The sequence below is a fragment of the Accipiter gentilis genome, chromosome 21 (assembly GCF_929443795.1).
Source record: "Accipiter gentilis chromosome 21, bAccGen1.1, whole genome shotgun sequence".
Taxonomy (NCBI): domain Eukaryota; kingdom Metazoa; phylum Chordata; class Aves; order Accipitriformes; family Accipitridae; genus Astur; species Astur gentilis.
This window is the reverse complement of record NC_064900.1, coordinates 641,299-662,474: the sequence shown is the minus strand read 5'-3', so window position 1 is coordinate 662,474 and position 21,176 is coordinate 641,299. Positions and strand designations below refer to the sequence as shown.

Below are 21,176 nucleotides of genomic sequence, written 5' to 3'. Positions count from 1 at the left end.
ACTTCTGGAGGACTTGTTCTGACCCCTGCTCACAACAGGGCTAATTTCAAAGTGAGATCAGGTCACCCAGGGCCTTGTTCAGACAAGTTTTAAAAGTCTGCAAGGATGGAGATTCTCCAGCTTTTCTGAGCACTTTAACCAAGGAAACAATTTTTTTCTTATGTCCCTTCAGAATTTCCCCTGTTGCAACTTGTGCCTTTACCTCCTATTTACTGTGTGTATCTCAGAGAAGTCTTTCTATCCTCTCTATCTCGTGCTGCATTAGGTGGTGAAGGCTGCAGTTAGATCCCCTCTCAGCCTTCCCTTCCGCAGGCTGAACAAGCCCAACTTCTTCAGGTTTGCCTTGTTTGTTTGGTGCTCCAGCTCCCCAACAATCCCGGTGGCCTCCACTAGCCTCATTGCACTTTGTCAAAATCTCTTGTACTGGTGGACACAAAATGGCACATACTCCAGAATTGTGTCCAAAGTGCTGAATACAGGGAAATAACCAATTTCTTTGCCTTGCTGGCTAGACTTTTTCCTAATAGAGCCTTGTTTGTGGTTAGCCTTCATCACTGCAAGGGCATGCTACTGACTCACGTTCAGTTGCTGCCTGCCAGAACCCAGAGGTCCTTAGCACACACTGTTCCATTTAAGAGCTGTGGGTACTTAATGCTGAACTTCATGAGCTTGTATACTTTAGTCTAACATAGCCTCTCTTTCTTAACATTAGCATCATATTCTTTTTATTTTTTGGACTTAGAATTAAAGCCACTTAAAAACCAACTCTTGTATGTTACTGCACTTCAGTCAGAAGAAATTAGTAAGGGGTAGATTACATTGCAGGTAATAGTTTTGAGGTTATCTCTTCTAGTTGGCCTTCAGGGGTGAAAAAAGCAACTACTACTAATAGGATGAAAGTTTCTATGTAGGAAAAGGCAGAGAAATTAGAAGGCCATGGCTCAACATGCTTTCCCACAGTGTGGCTTTCCTCATGTAAAAAGACAGGGATTTCCTCCTCAGCATTTGGATTTGGGGGCTGGGAAAAATGACCAAAGCAGAGCCTCAGGTGCTGGTATTATGGACTGTTAACAGAGCTTGCCATAGATATCACGTGATGACTCCTTATTCACTAGAAGATACCTACTGGGTATGCACACAATGTCTCTTTTCTCTCCACCTGTCAGACCTATATGTTGCAACACAGAATTGAAACTCACCTATAACAAAAACAGGCATGAATCCTCCGCAGGGTATTGGCATTGTGGTAGCAATGACAGCCATCCAGAACTAGAACAGAGGATGTGGTTCTTACTGAGCAGCAATAGCATTTCCCGCAACCCCACTCTACCACCCAGCCTGTGAATCCATGAGAAGACACGTTCTGAGGGATCTGGCAGTTCAGCCAGAAAGTGAAGGGAAAAGGGGCTGTGAAGGGGAGCTGGAAGATCTCTGGCAACACACCAGAGTGACTGCTGTGGTGGCAGGGAGGCTGAATCACCAAGGGGATGGGTGAACGTAAGAACTCCTTTGCCTTGGACCTCAGAAGTTGAGATTTCCTACTGCTCCAAACAGCTTAGATTTTCACAGAACAGGGTTGTCAAAATTTCACAGACTTAGAACGAATTCAGTGTGAAGGGCACTGGAGGTCTCTCCCCCAACTCCCTGCTCCCAGAAGGTCTAATTCCTAAGTTAGATCAGGTTGCTCAGGGCCTTACCCAGGTGAGTTCTCAACATCTTGAAGGGTGGAGATTTCCTAGCTTTTCTGGGCATTCATGCCACTGCTGACCCACACTCGGGAGATTTTTTTCCTGAAGTCCAACTGTCATGAGTTTCCTTTATTCTAGCTGGTGTCTGTTGCCTCTTGCCCTATGACTATGTTGGGCAAAATGATGAAATCCGTCCTGGTACTACTAAGACCAATTCAAATGCTGACTTAGCCCAGCATATATAGAGTTCTTCTGGAGGCAACAGCCTAATCTTACAAACGGCTCAAAGGCCAATACAGTCAGACTTTCTCAGGCAATATGACAAGATTTCCGCAGTTGAGGGAAACACAGACAATGCTGCTGTTTCAAAAGTTTGTACGAAGAAGTGTACTGGCAAGATGTCCCTTGCTGCAGCAGTATCATCCATAGGAGAGAGACAACTATGGACCAGCACATCAAGAGCAATACTTTCAGGTATTTCAGGACCATATTCTCCTCAGAGTGGACAAATCCTTCCTGTTCAAGGTCCACCTTTGAGGAGGAGATGTCTCTGCAGACATTGTTGTAGCTGTAGACAGATGAGATGCTAATCTGTAGACAGTTTGTGAGAGGAAATCCACCCAAAACAGCTTTTCTGCTGTAACTCTCATAGGATGGTTGGCATAAAAGGGAAAATTGAGCCAATATATAGCCTGCCGTTTAGGCAAGTCCTCTATGAAGGTAACAAAGCCATCAGAACAGCATTTCTCAGCCCATGGTAAAGGAACATGCTGTGAGGATGGGTTGGACCATCAATTTGATGCTGGCTGTTGCTCTTCCTTCCACAGCCATTGGAATATTCCAGAAGAGAGATTCCTGGCTGGCTGCAGAGGCCAGCAAGCTGCAGAAGTGGAGTACTGCTACCTAAGGTCTGCCTTTGCAGTACCAAACCCAGGCCAAATACAGCTGAGAAATGGGACTGTAGTGCAGTGGAGAATCAGGCCAAGTCTTTGCCCAGAGTCAAAACAGCAGTTTCATTTTTACGTGGTCCGTCCCAACTCTGAATATAACCAGAAGGAAATAAACTGCTTGGAGCAGTTAACTAGTGAGTTGAGAAAGCCTTTAGTTAATGGGACAAGGCCAATGAATCTAGTGTCTGAGGATACAGCTCTTCCAAAGGAGAACAGATGAACTCAGAATAGATACACCATGTATTCCGTCCCTCTTTTCTTCAAGTAAATGAGACCTTATCCGCTTAGTATGCTATAATCAGAATTATCACAGCAGCAGAACTCTCAACTCCCTGTCAGAAATTCAATACAGTGTTTTACTTTAGGTGGAATCAGCTGTGTCAATCAATCATTGATGTCAATTCCTGATCTACTGAAATGTTTAACTGATATTGCAAGGGGGCCTCAGCTCTTTTGCTCCTTTGCAACAACAACAAAAATCACCATTTCTATGATATTTTTACCCTTTTATCTTTTTTTTTCCTCTCTTAGGAAAACCTCTTTCTTGCTACTTGTATTTTGAACACTGGAATATAATATTTTCTTCTTTCAAATCTCTTCTCTTGATCTGTCATGTATCAGTTACATTGCTGATCTTTTCAGAGGCTGAACAGTTTCAACTTCCACAGACCATGTCAGCTCAGAACATTTAATCTGCTGTTGCTTTCCGAGAAGTGAGCAGAACTGTTTTCAGCTGCATTTCTCCATCAAGTTATGGTACTGCTAACAAATCCGTGAGCCTCACACAACTATAGACTGTGCTTGGATATTCTTATTTGTCTCCTATCTGTAGTCAGGAATATCAAGTAGACTGTATCAGATTTTATTTAGACCAAATATAAATTATCTGAGAGCTTTTTACTCAGTTATTCATTTTTGTGGAACTTGAGAAATCTTTCCTGACGTAGTCCTCCCTACCAGCTACTACACAGTGGGTATCAAAGGTCAGCAGGACACAGGAGGAAGGTGATCTAGGGAGCAGTGAAGGAGATCACTATATTAAGGCCAGGAAACTATTCCCTATAATTTTGGTAATCTTCTATTCGAGGTGGGCAAACATCACATCAAAAGATGTAAGAAATTATTGCAGTTGTAGTGCTTCATTCAATACCCAGCAACTCTTCATTGGCAGTTCACAAACTATTTTACAAAGGATTAAGAACATTCACTCTGAGTGGCGAAAGGTTACGGTAAGTTGTGTTTCCTACCTTCATGAGGAAGAAGAGCAGAATGATGATGAAGACGCTGACTTTAGGATGGATCCAGGCAGCAGATTTCCCTAGGATCTGAAGGTCCCCTGTGTATTTTGCCCAGGTATAGTTATCAAAGAGAGAGCTGATGGCTTCCCGTGGCATCAGCTAAACAGCAAAAAAACCAGGCATGACTCGTGAGATTAGGTGGAGTAAATATTCTACCTCTATCCCAAGAAAGTGGAGGGGATTTTTACTTCAGTAATGCATGATTATGAGAATTAATTCACATTTTTAATCTTCAGGAAGAGAGACGGGACTTTACCTGAACTGGTGAAAGGATAACTACTTTTACACATGGGGTAACATTGTCCTTATTACTTGCTTAGGAGAGTAAAATTTTTTCAAGTTTTTTATGAAGGAGATGATAGCAGAGATCATGAGTCTCAGAATATAGTCCCTCCTCAATCCAAACTTCTCCCATATCTTTCTTCCCCTTTCCATGACACAAGCTTATTGGGGCACAGGATAAGGTGAGGCTGTTCCACAGAACTGCAAATACACATCCCACTCTCACCTCTCCTGCCATGAACTGCCCAAATCCGGGAGGAAAGGTCACAGATGCTATAAGGAAGGTTATAACCCCAGGGTATATGAGGCGGCTGAAAAGAAAGAAAAGTTTGTTAAAATACAGCCTCACATTTTTTTCTTGTAGCACTATCACTTCAGGACTTTGAATGCTATTTCTGTATAAGGTCTCTGCCAAATCTGTATCCGTTGCTTTGGAGTTCTGTTACTGGCAATTTAATGCCCTGCTCCATGGATCATCATCATTCATAGAGTTCACCTGTCAGCAAAGCCATTTTTCCCATCAGAATTAATGTAATGGGAGAGGTGGAGGGAGAGAGGGATGTACAAAATCCACAAACCTGAATACTCAAGGAGGGGGGAAGTGTATTTACAACGATGTGTTGACCTACTGTCAAAAGCCAGCACCTCCTCCATTTTTTGGATTGTGCCAGTCTTGCTTCTTCATCCCCCATGCAATGTAACCTGTTCCAGTGTATTTAAATGTACCTTTTTTTCATACATTTCTGCATGCATCCCCCATTGCATTAATTCTTATGAGGAAAACTGCTTTTCTTTCCATTGAATTGCTGACCGTCACAAATTTTGGGAAGGTGTCCTTGGTGGCCAGTGGCTCTAGCTGTGCTGCACCAGTGGGGCACAGCTGGACAGCAGGCTGAAGCCATCTGTGTTTTCCTACTGCTTTGTCCAGCCCCAGGATGGGTTTCCAGGTACACCGTGATACTTCATGGGCACTAAGACAACACAAGTCTAAGCTGTCTCCACGTGCTGGACTAATCCTGTCGGGTCTCCCCTGACAAATTACTGGGGTTTTTTACTGGAAGTTTTGGCTGAGATGCTGTGGTATTTAGGAAGACAAAATATATAAAATTTAATTTCTTTCAGTCTAAGGACCTACACAACTCTGAGAAATGAGTCAAAAGTTTAAAGTAAATTCCTGCTTTTCAGGCTTAGTTCCACTTCTCTATTAGCTTTGTTTGATGGCTCTGCTGGTGCCTGTGGGTAATGCTACACAATGGAGAAAGACAATTTTTCTTCCACATAATAAATTAAATTAGTTTGAACTTCTTTTTAACTAGTGGTTTTCTTCTACTCAGATCTGCAACTTGTTAAGAAATGTAGGTCCTCCACACCTCTCAACTTAAAAAATTCTCACAGCATCAGATTTCTTCTGTAAAGACACTGAAGACATTTCCAGTTAGCCACCTCTTCTTCTTCAGGTTATAACTTTGGAGGTTATAACTTTATTAGCGAGGGAAAAAAAAGTATCTTCAAGTGCCCTGTAAAACCTTTATTGCTGAGATTTTTATTTTGTTTTGCATTTCTCTTCCATGCTGCAGTTCACACCATTTGGTTACTATCAGTTTCAGCTTTTGGTTCATAAGTATGCAGTAACTGCAATACTGCAGCACATTCTTTACATTTTTGTCTACATTTTGATTAAAAAAACATTTAGAGTTTAAAGACATAGTTAGATTTCAGTTGTGTTTAATTTTCTTAAAATATAAATGATATTTATTTTTTACAGATTCTAAAAAAATAAACAGACACAGCATGACCTTAAGAAGCATGATCATTGATTTTCTAATTAAAAACATTTTCTGTCCAATCAAGTTTCCCTTGTCCTCTTAACGAATATTACACTCTCCCTTCTAACTCAAGAAACTATTTGAAGCTATTGGGGCTGATCAAGAAGAAAATCCAGTGCGGAACAAATTGTCTTGATGTTTGCAGCTATCTTACTCTTGTATAATTTCAGTTTCTCATATTTTTACTATCTTACACTTGAAATAGTTCTACTAGCTTCCAGAAAGCATTTGTTACTATCCAATACCAGTAGGATACAAAAAATCTGGTCCCTAAAGAGAGTATCTTCAAAGGCACTCACTATTTGGTGAGAAACTGGCTCAGAGCCGTATGACGCCGGATGCATAGGACCACTTGGCGATTGAGATAAACGAAAAACGCTCCAAGGAATCCAGAACATATCCTAAAATGGAAAAAAAGAAATAAAATCATACCAAACAACAGATAATACACAAACCATCAACCAAGAAAATGAGTTTAAGTGTTTTTCACCTTCAGCTGTTTATGAAGTCTTTTAAATGTCACCTAGAGGTGACAGAAACTCCTACAGCAACTCACTTAAAGATATTGACTCCCTGAAGAAAGGAGAGCGGTTACTTTGGACCTCTTTGTCAGACACACTGCCATTTTACCACTTAATTTTTCTCTTGCTTAGAGGGGGAAATCTCATGTATATAAATCTATAAAATAAAATTTAAAAATAATCTATAAAAAAGGACTGACAGATCTCAGTGGGGGCTGGCGAAGAGCAGCTGGGCAAAGACCAGTATTGTCAGAACTTAGACATCAGGTTGGAATAGAAAATAGTAAAGATGAAGGGAGTTTAACTCAGATTCAGCAAAATTATACACCTACATCAAATATAAAAAGTAATAGCAACTCTTGTGCCTAAAGCAAAGTATGTCATCTCTATGATCCTAATCACTTAGGCCTATGTTCCTGATCCTAATAAACCCCCCAAAAGTATAGTTGTCTAAGGACTGGCCTTGATCCTTATGCTCTGTAGCTTAATGACACCTGGATAAATAGGGCCTAATACCCAAAGGTGAAGTAAAAAAAAAAAAAAAAAAAAAAAAAAAAAAAAAAAAAAAAAAAAAAAAAAAAAAAAAAAAGAGAGACCACATTTAGAATTGGTAAGGGGAGGTTACTATTTTATGTGGCAAATAATTAACCCACAGAATACTGAGGATAAAGAGATAACATTTTCATTCTATTAATTTTTAAAATTAATGGAATTTTCCTTTGTTATATGTTGTGCAGGCTTTTGCTAAATATCATTCAAAGATTAATTTAGCTTACTTAAAAGGTTGTATGTTGAAAAAATCCTGCCTGATCATTTAAAAATTGCATAGAAACAAGTTTAAACTAAATATAAAGCTGTTCGCAAACATGTCCAATGAGCTTCTCTTAAATATTTTAAGCCAGCACTGTTTAGCACTACTGATAAAATAGACCAGTCCATTAGGCAATATAAGCCTAAGGGCTGCACAGTGAGCTGAATTTCTTTGTAACACTATATTAAAAAATAGATCCATCCATTCCTGCCTACCAATTTGTCAATAAAATAGAAATGGTCCTCCTGTATATATTTTGCAAATTAACAACATTTGCTGTTGTTGCACAGAAGAACAAGATCTACATGTTGATAGTGCTTGGGCTGGCACAGTTTTTTTGTCCTACCTGAAAGTGAAGAAACAGGTTGGATAGAAAGAGAGTTCAACTTTGAGACTTAATGTTAAGAGCATTTGGAGTATTCCAAGTTAGCATCAGGACTTTATTCAAGACTATCCAAGTCTAGCTTTTAAAAAAAAAAATCAAAATCACATTGGACAGCTAGGCATTTGAAAGCATTTCACAGTTGTTGTATACTCTTTTCCCTAGCCTATGTGAGGTACTGAAAAAAACCCAACTCTGCCAACTCTCTTCAAAACACAATGACAAGAAGTTTTGCATTCAGTCAGCTGTAAATCATAAAGATTACCTTTTTCCTTGCCAGTCTAAACAAATAGATTCCCCCAAGTTCAGCATGCAAGTCTATTCAAGGAGAAGAACAAAGTGGATACATATTACTAGCAAAAGCTCCTGTAGATTCATAGATTTCCAACATATCTGATGTCATCAAAAAATCCCACTTGAGTTCATATTCAAATAAATGAATGTGAGGGCAGCCTACTAAAAGGAGCTGGAAAACTTCAAATATATTTCTGGTCTTGGATCCAGGTCTTGCAACAGCATATGTTCACAACACCAGCACAGGTATTTGTTCCTACAGTGTATTCCCTTCACTACTGCTCTGCAGTTATTTCCCTGGAGCCTCTCTCAAGCTCTAATGCAAGACTTTTCCTCACAGCAATGCCAAACTCTTTTTTTCTCTATTATTTCCTAATTATTTTCTCATTTTTCTCAAGTTCATTCTTTCATTTCCCAAAATTTCCTCTACAAATGAAACCAACTCGGATATCTCCATAAATAAAATAAAACTGACAATCATCTTAATAAATTAACTATTGTTCTCTCTGAATCCAGTTACGGTTAAGTTACCCTTGCCACCACGTTGAGTGTATCAACCTCTCTTGAAAAGGATAACCATTCTGACCTTGTAAAAGGGAAACTTCATGGTTAAATCTTTTGTCCCAATTTTGTCAAGTGAAAAGGCCATACTTGTTACATCAGTTCATTTGGGGATGCCATCAAAACAGTTAAAGGGCCATTTAGTAAATCTATATCCAGAACCTAGACCAAGTTAGACTTACTTTTTTTTCCTAGAACTTAATTTCTGAAAAAGTCATATATGGAAAGGAAATAACAAAGAGCTTGGTAATACCCACATTTCCTTCCTTACCCATTGTGCTACATGGGCACCATTTCAGAAGGAGGAATCCCAACAAGCAGAGGCCTTATTTGTGACAATCAAAATGTCTAAAAGAGATGTATGTAATTGTTTTGCAAAAGAATTCCTAACAGAGCTCACATGATAACCTTTGTAGAGCAAGGAGCCAGGTTCCTGGGAACTTACCCTATTACAGCAAATGCTGGCAGCTCTTGCAGATCAAAAGGGAAATCCATGCGAAAGTTCGTTCTGAACAGGGCTGTGATGGTATCTGCAAGAGAAGAAAGAGGTAGAGGAGGAAAGGGAACATGAGAAGTTTAATGCCCTAAAAGCTAGGGGTAGGGACAGAACAACTAGTTTATACACGCTCCTGTGTGGTTTCACAACATTATATACAATATTACAGACTGGCAGACTGCTCTGATTTTAGTAGTGCCTATTTTGAGCACTTCCAACCCTAGCACTCTAGATGGTACAGGTTTGTTTTCAGAGAATGTCTATATATTTTTACCTACAATCCCAGATTTTTAAAGGGTTTTATTTCTTTTCTTCCACCATCTATTCTCTAGAAAGTACTGACTCTGAAAACTCTCTTTGCCAAGGCAGGCAGTGCTTACATATCCAGAGAAGCTGTGTCATGCACAGTTGTGATTGCCTTCTAGAAACAGAACTCGGATCCTCTCTGAAGTTATATCTGCAAAACTTTTGACTGGTACCAAAAGAATGAAAGTCTTAGAAATCAGAGATGGAAAATAACAGCTAAGCCCCATCTTCTTCAGCTCACCTCTCCTGGCAGTGTTGCACTGCTAAAATGACTCAGATGTTGAAATCTGTCCTGCTTTTACCTGGAGGTACCTAATTGTGTGGAAACAGTAAACATCTGTATGCCAACAGGTGAAGTACAAATTAGCAATCTATGCAGAGTGGAAATGCAGCTGAATGAGGATGGATCTAAAACCCAGCTTGCCCTGGATGAAAGATTTATTTGCACAATGAGGAAAGAAAAGAAGCAGTGAAAATCTAGCATTATGTGATTATTACAGGAGGCATTAATTACTTGTTAATTGGCCAGACAAGACATTAAGGCATTAAGATCTGAGGCAGATTAAGAATGAGGTAGATGAGCTATTTAAAAAAATATTTCACCTTCTCTAATGAGCATCAGGGCTTCCAGGGCCTGGAGGGGGACTGATGGGTAGCATATGTGTTTAAGAAGGTTGTGGAGCAATGTGGTGACGTGCAAAGAGACCTGTGCGTTAGCACCTGGCAAATCGGTAATACATGTCTAGATTTTAAAAGCAAGCACAACCCTGTAAATACTTATTTTGAACCTCAAAGGCAGGGAAAAACCCCCAGAAAGGTAATTCAAATGTATAAAAACTTTGTGATGTAGAATTTTTCTTAACAAAACAGTGAAGCCAGATTAAGGAGAATGGTATTTATTTAGATTATTAAGAGATCCCACATGAGGCTGTGGAGCCTCATGTAGAGGTCCACTGATCAAACAGCAAAAGGGAAAATATTATTATGGACCAGAAGCTACCCCAGAGAGAGAAAAAAAGTGAGTTTATCATGTCAGTCATGTAATGATACATGTCATAGTACACATGTAGCAGGAGTTCTTGGGTCCCCGTGGTGTTGAATGGATTTCTTCAGAGGTCAATAGTGGAGCTGATTCTATTTAACATCTGCATCAGGGTCCTAGATGATAGTATGGAACTCACTTGTCAGTCACCATACTGAGCTGGGGAGGGAGAGAAGGGGGTGGTTTGTCACCTGGAGGGTTTCACACAGAGTGGCCTCCACACACCGGAGGAGTTGACCAGTAGGAACATCATAAATTCAACGAAGACAAATATTTAGTCCCGCACCTGGAATGGCAGGTGTGTCAGTACAGCCTGGGGGCCTAGTGAAGAGGAAAAGCTCTGCTCTCGTGCCAGTGGGTCCTGGTGGAGACAATGCTTAATATGTGCCCTTGTGGAAATGAAAGCTAACTACTGGGCCATGTCAGCAAAAGCACAACCAGCTGGTAGAGGGTGGTGATTATTTCCTTCTATATGGCAGTGATGAAGCCACATCTACAAAACCCACTACAAACAAAATGTTACAAAACTGGGGAGAGCCCAGTAGTGAGCCCCAAGAAGGTGCAGGGCATGGGCACAGGGAGGGGCTGCAGGAGATAGGTCTACTCAGCGTGGAAACGAGAAGGCCCAAGAGGGTTCTAACAGCAGTCTCACCTACCTCGTGAGGAAGTCGTAAAGACGCAATGAAAGAAAAAGAGGCAATGGGCATGACTTCCAACACGGGAATTTTGTCTGTATATAAGGAGTGAATGCTTCTTTTTGGGGAAGGGGTTCAGCGCTGGAACAGATGCCCAGGGAGGCAGCGGAAAGTTGTCCCTCCTGTAAGCAGAAATTTGGAGTAGAGAGCTCCAGGGGTCTCTTCCAAACTAAATCTTTCTATGATTCAGGATTTTCTGCGGAAGATGGCAAAATCTGCACGTGATGATACTGAATCAGTTTACTCTGGTTGGAAGCAGAGAGGACTGCATAAGAAAGGCAATGTTCTGTGTTGCTGAATGCAAAGTAATACAGTCAGGCAAGATTACTGATACATTAGAAAGGAATCTAATTTAACAATTGTATTTCAAGAAAGTGAGTTGTATCAGTGTAGACAGGGCAAATAAAATGGTCTTTTTACCATTTTCCTAATTGCAGCTGCTAGAAATGTGCAAAAGCTGCATAAAAATGATATCATAATGCACAGTATTGCATTGCAATATTGTAATGCCTTCCAGTAGATCCACGCAATAGCCACACCTGCTTGGAACTCTGATCATTTTATCTCAAAAATAGTCTGGAAGAAGATGGCAAATGCTTGCCTAAGCAGAAAAGTTATTTTACATATTACGTATGAATTTGCAATAGTTTACATGTGGCACATGAACATTATAGGTAGGTGCACATAAGGGAAGCAGTTTCTTCCACTTTCAAGTACATTAACCCACCTCATACAAAGGCTTTCTTACTGGGTGATAATAGTAGCCATACAGGAAATTAGCACAAAGACCTCCGCTTATCTACGGAGTGCATGACTCCTGGGAGTAGGCAAGAATTTAGAGGTTGTGAAGACACTAGAGAAGGGGCCTAAGAAAAACCCTTGCATGAACAAAGACTAAAAAGACAGGGCTTGTAACTTTCAGAAGGAAATGAGCAAGAAAAGACATGAAAGAAAAGTTAGAGCAGGCATGATAAAAGATCATAAAATAATGAATGACTTACCTAGACAAAAGTTTCTAGTTCCTTAATACAAGGACAAGGATACTGGCAACACAGACAAAGAAAATTCAGACCTATGAAAAGGAACTATTTTTCATGGACAATTGGATCACGGAACTTTTTAACCCAGACAGTCAATGAAGCAGAATGTAAGGAGCCATTAGTGTGGGTATTAAAGCTGTCTGGATGATTTAGAAGAAGGGACAGTAATTAAGAGGTTTCAGGATTAAGCTAATTTCTAATGATTTGGGAGATCAGCAAAGGAGCTAGAGTAGATAAAGTGAAGGATAGGAAATTATTTCCTGTCATCTATCTTTGAATTTCTTATATTTTCCTCTGGAAAGAACAGAAAGATGTGGGTTTTGTGACAGATTGAATACCGCTCAATATGAGGCAGTGTTTCACAAACAAAGATGTAGTCACTTTCTACATTCAGGTAGAAATTGTAGTCCCTTTCTATATTCAAGAGAATATTCAAGCCAAATAATGTTTTAGCACAAAAATATCCAACCCTGTGAAGTCAAGAGAGACGTAAATTACAGCAGTTTTAAGTAAGGGAACAGCCCACATAGAGCTCAGCTCAATAAAATACATATAACTGTAAATATAAAAGATGAAGACATTATAAGAGAGAGGTTTACAAAGAAATGGTAGCCTTCTGCATCAGCTAAAACTCCATCCCCACAGTATCTGAGATTCTCTCCTGAACAGGCTTGTCCTGTGCTGTTTCTGTCTACACAGATATTGCACACACACTTCTCAGTTACTTGAGACAGTTATTCTTTCAGGACCTTCAGTCACACCATGCCAATCCTGTAGCCTCCTAATCATTTTATCATCTCAATTTTCTAATCTATTTGGTTTTTGTGCTTATAGTCAAAGGATGACAAAAGCAGGCCATGGCATTTCCAGCAGATCACAGCAGTATACACTGCAGTATGTATTACGTCCTTTGGGATGGGATACCTCTGTGTCTGCAGCCTTGACATTATGCTGAGAAGAGGCAAAAATCCCACCTCAGAGGCCCTCTTACTTGCCGAGGACTCATATTCAGTCATTTTCAGTCATACCCCCAGCACACCTAGGAATAGGTTGGGTTACACAATTGATGACATAAGATACTTCCCTTTCTCTTTCCTTCTGTAGTGCTGGAAGTCACATGTCACGGCAGAAGTTTTAAACATCATACAAGGTTGTGGTTTTGAGGAAGATGGAAAAGAATAAATTAATAGAGCAACTTTTGTACAGAGAGTGGGAATGGCTCTTAGCTTACCTGCATCCTTGTTCCAAACAGCAAGGACTCGAAAAATGAAGGCACTAAAGGTAGCTGCAAAGAAACCTCTCCAGTAATTGCGCACAGCAAAGTAAGTAGAAGTGACCTCAATGCTGAAAAGGACACCTAGAAAAAGTTGGAAAGGGAGCAAAGTTAAAATCAGAAGTGTAACATTAGAAGTGTGAGAGAGGCTTCTAATAGCCTTCTAGAGCAGTGGTCTCCACACTTCTTTGATCACACACACCTACCAATAAAAGATTTTTGAGCACATACCACCCAAAATATGTGTATTTATTTAAAAATTATATACGTGTACTACTGTACTAATATATTATGTACAATACAAAACATACACAAAAAATAGAAATTAAAAAAGGACGAGATAAAGATGAAATAAACAAAACTTTAAAAATTTGTTTTACTTATTAATGGAACAAAAAAATTTTTGTTCTTGCTAAAAATATTTTTATTCTTCTTTATTTTTTAATATCTTGGTTTAACACTTCGTGATACAGTGATTCAAAGGTCTGGTTCTATGTTCAGTTTATTTTGATACCTGGTCTTAATGGCTGTCATAGCCGAAAAAGATATCTCATAAAGATACATAAATCCACATGCAAGAAATGCATCATTGTCTGTGCTGACTGAATCATGACATTATTTTTTCAATCCTATCCACCACATATGCAAAGATTTTTGTTGAAATTTGGATCATAAATTTCCATCTTCCCTGATGTCAATCAGTTGTTCTTGCAAACTAATCAGAAGGTGTTGCATTCTTATATCTTTAATAAATGGGTTCAAAACCCACTGAAAGTCTTAACCTGGAAGATTTTTAAACAGGTTAGAAATCTCTGTTTCTGAGGGTTTTTTAAGTGTACACATATGAGAGTTTTTGTAGGTGACACACATTCTACTTGTACAGTTTCTTTTGAAAAGCAGTTACTTTCTCACCCACTGTTACAATGTCACTTTCACCTTGAAGGGATGCATTAAGTGTGTTTATTTTTTAAAAAATAACTGCTAGGTAGCATGCTACTGACAGACGCGTGTCATCACAGGAAAGATCAGCAAATTCAGAACACCTCTTTTTTTGTAAAAGAAAAACGTGTAACTGGTCTTTAAATTCAACAAGTCTTTTAAAAGCCCATTGCCATGAGATAACCAGCAAATGTCTGTATGGTACAAAGGATTTTCGTGGTCACTCCCCATCTCATTAGGAAGTACTGTAAAGATTCTGCTGTTCCGAAGTCTTGTTTTTACAAAATTAACCACATTGATGACATCCTGTAGTACTTTGTGCATATCTGGCTCCCATTTCTTTGCTGCAATAGCTTGCCTAAGAACAACGCAGGGAATGAATTTCAGGTGTGTTGCTGTCTATGTAACCTTACCACGCAATCCTTTTCTTATGCCAAAGCAGCTGCTCCAGCAGTCATTATACTTGCACAGCTTTTCCATAAAACATTTTTATTAAAGAAGTAATTTACTGTTGAGAATGTAGCTTCTCTGGTAGGTCTTTCCTTTAGTGGCTCACAGAAAGTAGTTCTTCATGCATTTCACTATCAAAACAGAATCTAGCAAATACCATAAGCTGCATAACAAACCTCTTGCACTGTGTAATTTGTACTGATACTTGTTTCTTCAAATCTTCAGCAATGTTTTCTATGCATCTTCCAACAGTGTTTGCTGACAAAGGAATGCATTTTTTTGCCGCTGTATTGCTTTCTGCGTATCACTGCAGCCACTTTTACCATGGCAGGAAGAACAAGTGTTTCCCCAGTGGTATGTGGCTTTTTGTCTTTTGCTATGAAGTAAGAAACCTCAAAGAAGGCTTCTAAACATTTATCATTAAGTTCAGTGAGATTCTGTAAAGTACTGGACTGAATATCACATAGCTTGAAACATCATTGAAAAAAATTGTAGAGGTTTGTCTTCCTTTTCTGGATGCTTAGCTTTTAAATGTCCTGCTAATTCTGTGGACTTCATGCCACCATTAGGTAACTTCTCAAAGCACAGTATACACTTAGGGTGAGGTTCATCATTAATGATGGCAGATGTAAATCCATATTTAAAATAGCCTTTGATAATTTTAATTATTTTTTGCCAACTTCTTGTCAGATCTGATTAGCTGGTCATTGTTTGTACCGCGTAATGTGGCTGATTAAGAGCCTGTACTAGGAGTAGGACAAGTGTCAGCTCTGCCATTTTCTTGTCATTCATCTGTACTCACATTATTAGTAGTATCTTCAATCCCCTGTCTCTTTGCAGGAATATTTTTAAGCCACTTGTCCATTTTGTAAGGGTTAGTTAACACTATATAACTCATAAATCCACTTAAGTGGGCATATACCGATTGCAAGACATTGCAATATGTTGAAAGTGGGTAAATGAGTGAGGACACCACTGTCAACCCTCCGTGTTGTGAACAACTCTACACCCAGGACACCTCATGCACTGTATGTGACAAGCGGCCATCTGACATACATACTGAGTGAGGGCACCCCTGCCAATATATACACTCCAATATTAGTGAAGCTTAATTTATTTCCTTTTTTAAAAAAAATTAAACCAGAGACATTCCAATATTTTCTTCCCACACCCCAACGGATCATCTTGCACACCCCTTTGGAGACCACTGTTCTAGAGAGCCTTCCACCCTTGCCTCCAGAAGGCTGACGTGTGGAAAAAAGACTGTGTCAGAGATGCTGAGGAGGTTGGTAATGCTAAAAGTAAGCTTCTTTGCTCAAAGTAGATGACAGATCAAAAATATGGTGCAGGAAAGGGGGAGAGGAGAAGAGGACTATGCAGGAGAGGATTTAGGTACCTGAGAAAAAGGAAACAGAACAGCCACTTGCCTCCAAGTGGTGTCCCAAAGCAGCAGCCGACCCCCACAGCGCAACCCACAGTCAGGACATCCGTGTAATAATATGGCTGCTACTGGTGAAAGAGACAAAGAGGGACAGACAAACAGAAGAGAGAAGGACAGAAAGCAGAGTGAGTAACAGAATTGGCAGGTACAGCCACATGCTGTCACCGGTCTCAGAGTTACAGCTATATTGATATTGCTTCTCCCTTCTGGACGGCTTCAAAACATTCAAAAGACAAGACCTGGCACAAGACAGGCATATACCTGGAATCACATCTTCAAGACACGTGGAGAAGGCAGCAACTCATCTTGCATTGAAACATGCACATTTCTGTTACTGTAGAAGAAATGTCTTGTGGAAAATCCTCCAGAGAGTGGAGGGCACATAAGTATATTTTACTCCGTCTCTTTTACTTTAGCAGGGAATCTCAGGATGCATGTGTCTTATGGGTAGGTGAGTGGGTAACAGATCACCTAGTAAAGCTTGTGCTGTCCTGGTAAAAACAATCATGATAATAAAGGGAAATGGAAGGTATAAAAGGTAGAGTCTCTCCTGAGGTTGTTTTGGAAGACACAGAGCTGTTGAAAGGGAGAAAATGCTCTTCCACTCTTTCTCTAAGATTTGGGCCTGAGGTACCCGAGAATGGTGAAAGGTGAGCAGATAGGTTTTGATTTATTTTGTCTATATCCTAGATAGTGTAGAATACCCCAGTCTTAAAAGCCTGTGTATTTGGTACATTCTACTATCACATGTTCCCAAAGTAGCCTGTTAGATCTCCCATGAGAGTTTTGAGACAGGGTGGTCCTGTGTTATGGTGGGAATCTAAGTGGCCAGGCTGGATTCTAAGGCCAGAAGGCCATGAATTCCTGTTTTCCTGAGCAGATGTTTGACAGACACTCAACCAAAAGGCATCTCAAGGCTGTCTGCCCAACCCAACAAAAAAGGGTCATGGACAATTCCCTGACCCAGAGGAATGTGTCCATATCCACAGCTTCGTCCTAGGTAACTGCTGGGCCCTGCCAGTGCCCCTGTGGCCTTAAGACATAACCATGTCCAGAACAGGGATGGGGTTCAGTTCAAAGTGTCTGGAATAGGGGGAGGGTTGTGTTACAGCCCACCAGCATGCTGATTAACAGCTTGAAACTGAGGGTACATGCCACATGGCCTGCAGTATGACAAGAGGTAATTAGAGTTGTTTGAAGGTGCAAAGCCTGATGGGACAGAGTTGAAGAACAGCGTGAGATAGAGAGACCTAGAGCAACCACTGGGAACAGCCTGTGGCATACACCATCTCCCAGGACCCAGCACTGTGTCAAAGCACTGGTGCTGTGTAACAGCATAGGACTAGCCAGATAGACCATGTCCTGGGTTCAGCTGGGATAGAGTTAATTTTTACAGGAACCTGGGAGGTGGGGGCATAGCCGGGGCAGCTGACCTGAACTAGCCAAGGAGCTATTCCATACCATGTGACATCCTGCCCAGTATATAAACCAAAAAGGACTGTCGTGGTTTCAGCCCGGCCGGTAACAAAGGACCATGCAGCCGCTCGCTCACTCCTCCGCCCCCCTCCGGTGGGATGGGGAGGAGACGGAGGAGAGAAAAGGAAAAGAAACTGGAACCTCGAGGGTTGAGATAAAGGCAGTTTACTGGGACAAACACAAAAGAGATTACAACAACAACAACGGCACTAATGAAAAAAAGTATACAAAAAGAGTGATGCACAGTGCAACTGCTCACCACCCGGGACCCGACGCTCCGCCACTTCCCCCACCGAAAAAACAGAGACCACCCCCCGGCCCGCTCGCCATTTATATACTGGGCAGGATGTCACATGGTATGGAATAGCTCCTTGGCTAGTTCAGGTCAGCTGCCCCGGCTATGCCCCCACCTCCCAGGTTCCTGTAAAAATTAACTCTATCCCAGCTGAACCCAGGACAACCAAAACAGACAAAGAGTACCAGAGTACACTCAGAAAAAGTAGGCTGGCCACCTTTTGCTTGTTGAGGGCTAAATTGGCTTTTCAAATCCATTTTGAGGGCTCTTCAATAATACACAAGGTGATGTTCATCAGCAACACCACCAAGAAGTTATACACCCTGGGCATATGATGTGAAGTTGCAAGCTATGTCCTGAACCAAGGTCATCTAAAGAATACATGACTCCCAGGTAACAGAAATCACTTTCAGCAATTTGGTGTGAATCCGTAAGAGGAACCCAACTAGGGCTACAAAAGCTAACTTGCAGTTTGTTCCCGTACTACAATGTTACCACAGACTCACAGCAAGTTTTAGTCTGTAAGGTACCTCTGAATGCTTCTTCTCTAGCTCTCTGCTCAGAGCTGCGCTACCTTCAAGGCTAGATCAGGGTGCTAGGTGATCCCTGAGCACCTTTAAGAGTGGAGATTCCCCAGACTCTCTTGACACCTGTGCCACTCCGAACCACCTTTGGGACAAGGGGAGAATTTTTTTTAATGCATAGGTAGAATTTCCCTTGTTGCAAGTTATGCCTGTTGTCTCCTGTCCTTTCGCTGTTCTCAGAATTTGGCTATTTTGTCTAACATCTCCTTTAGCTACAGAAGACAACTATTAGACTACTCCCCCTTTAGCCTTTTCTTATCTTCTCTAGCCTCTTCTAGTGAACTATGTATAATGTGTCCTGCAGTCTCCGAGACTATATTAATTCCAAGCACTGAGAAAGAAACAAGAATTTTAGACTGTGTTATGGAAGGTTTTTTGGTTTTGGTATTTTGCATTGGTTTTTTACCATTAAGGGACATACCATTCTCCTGTATACCACCAATGTTTCCACCTGACTGTGGTCTAAACCTTGGTTCAGAACCTGCTTTTTCTCAAAGTTTTTGGCAGACTTACAAGTTTTGCCTTGAAGCCTCAGGCTTCAGCTCAGGCTGTCTCCAACTTGCTATATTGCCCACATATACACAGCTCTCAGCCTCTCTCCTGCTGAACCTGATTTTCTTCCTGGCACATCTTTTCTCAAGCTTTCACCTGAAGAACCTCTAATTTGTAGCTGACAAACTATATTCCTTCCTTTTTTTTTTTTTTTTAATGCAAACTAGAGTAAAGATCATTATTATTATTGATGCAAGACCATGTTGCATTTGTCAGCTAGCTCATCCATTTGAAGACTATCAGAAAAGTAGTACATGGTAGAAATAAAGCCAACTTAGAAAAAACATTGCATTTCAAAAACTCCTTAAATTTCTGGGCACAATAAGCATGGAGAGAGGTTCAGGGCAGTGCATGGGTGGAAAGTGAAATGAAGGCACAACAAAGAATGGAGAACATTTTAAGATAAATTATTTATGAATATATTTCCACTGTTTTCGGAAGAAGTTACCACATGCCTCTGGCACGCATGCTGTTTAAGGAAATTCTGTGAAGCAGAAGACTAGTACAAATGCGATGGGACAGAGATAAATTTCCACATTGCTCCTCACAGCGGCATCATAGAAAGGTGGGAAGGGACCACTGGAGGTGTCTCCTCCAACTCCCTGCTCAGAGCTGTGCCAGTTCCAAGGCTAGGTCAGGTTCTTGTCCAGGTGAGTCCTGAACATCTCCAAGGATGGAGATTCTCTGGACCCTCTGGGCACCTGTGCCAGCGCTGAACCACCCTGAGGGGATGGGTATATACTTTCCTTATACACAATCAGAATTTCCTTTGTTGCAAGTTGTGCCCATTGCCCCTTGCACTGTGCTGCTCTGAAAAGAGCCTGGATCAATCTTCACTAAAATCCCTCTCAGGCAGACCATCCCCCTTTAGTGTTTTCTCCTTTAGGCTGAGCAAACACAGCTTCCTGAGCTTCTCCTCATATACCATTACTCCAACCTCCCAACCATCTTACTGGCCCTTTGCATCTCTTCTATATGGGGAGCCCAAAACTTTACACACTGATATTTCTGTTCTCCAGTCCACTGATGAAGTATTCGTATAGTAGTCTCCTGTTCACATTATCGCTTCCTGTCACACTTGCCATCACCTTCTGCCCTTAGATGTTGCTACTCCTTACATGAAGGGGTTTTTTTAACTTATGTTCTCTGCTCGATCCTTACTGATTTTCTGGACAGCCCTTTGTGCTCTCCAGTTTGAACAATGTCCACGGCAGGCAGGGACTGAACGAGCTGCATCATTAGAAATAAGCATGTCAATAGGTGTCACTTTTCCTATAATCTTCCTTTTCTTTCACTGCCACCAGTTACACACAAAACCAAAGAACTCGTGTTGCTAGAGCAGAGAGGTATCCGTGGAGAACCTTTCCTGAGAGCAGGAAATCTCACAGCAAGAGGCTAAATGAGTTGTACATTAAATGTCACATATAGGAAGACACTTGCCTCCAAGAGGAGCCCCGAAGCAACATCCAACTCCAACTGCGCAAGCCGGCACCAGGAGGTCGAACTGCCTATGCACATTCTGGAACAGAGAGTGCAGCCAGAGAAGGGCATGCTGGGGTTAGAGGGAGCAAAGCCAAGGGGTTAGGATCCAGAACAATGAAATAAAGCAACAGCCAGCAGCAGATTCAGCCATTGCTATTACAAATAGCAGGCTCTACACACTTTAGTACTGTCAGCTGGTCTTCAGCAGTGACATCTGGTCCTTACGCACAGACAGGATCTACTCAAGTAGAACAGCACCACCCATTGTTGTATTACACAGCCAGTTTCTGCTAAGAGCCTGTATGTAAAGCAGTTCCTACATTTAGCTATATATGCAGTTAATAAGATTTTTTTTTTATACAACTAGTCAATACAGTGATCAGCCTGCAGAGGCTGTTCTGCGACAGCAAAAGCCTAGAGGCAGTGTCAGTGTCTATAATTAGCAATGCTGTATAAATTTGGCTTAAAGACAAATTGATCTTTGTCTGCAGC

General features: G+C 40.9%; 2 protein-coding genes across 2 annotated transcripts in view; one reads left to right on the top strand and one right to left on the bottom strand.

The window, feature by feature from the left end:
• Positions 1 to 13,363, top strand: part of FAM131B (family with sequence similarity 131 member B) — a 78,781-nt gene extending 65,418 nt beyond the window's left edge. Inside the window, exon 9 of the transcript XR_007509023.1 lies at positions 13,297 to 13,363. The gene's annotated coding sequence lies outside the window, so the exon portion shown is untranslated. The remainder of the gene's footprint in view (positions 1 to 13,296) is intronic.
• Positions 1 to 21,176, bottom strand: part of CLCN1 (chloride voltage-gated channel 1) — a 40,874-nt gene that overhangs the window by 8,740 nt on the left and 10,958 nt on the right. The window contains exons 7-13 of the mRNA XM_049824373.1: positions 20,643 to 20,721; positions 13,424 to 13,549; positions 9,059 to 9,143; positions 6,344 to 6,445; positions 4,445 to 4,529; positions 3,886 to 4,035; positions 1,200 to 1,269 (exon numbers count right to left, since the gene is read on the bottom strand). Of these exons, the coding sequence (XP_049680330.1) occupies positions 1,200 to 1,269; positions 3,886 to 4,035; positions 4,445 to 4,529; positions 6,344 to 6,445; positions 9,059 to 9,143; positions 13,424 to 13,549; positions 20,643 to 20,721 (697 nt within the window). The remainder of the gene's footprint in view (positions 1 to 1,199; positions 1,270 to 3,885; positions 4,036 to 4,444; positions 4,530 to 6,343; positions 6,446 to 9,058; positions 9,144 to 13,423; positions 13,550 to 20,642; positions 20,722 to 21,176) is intronic.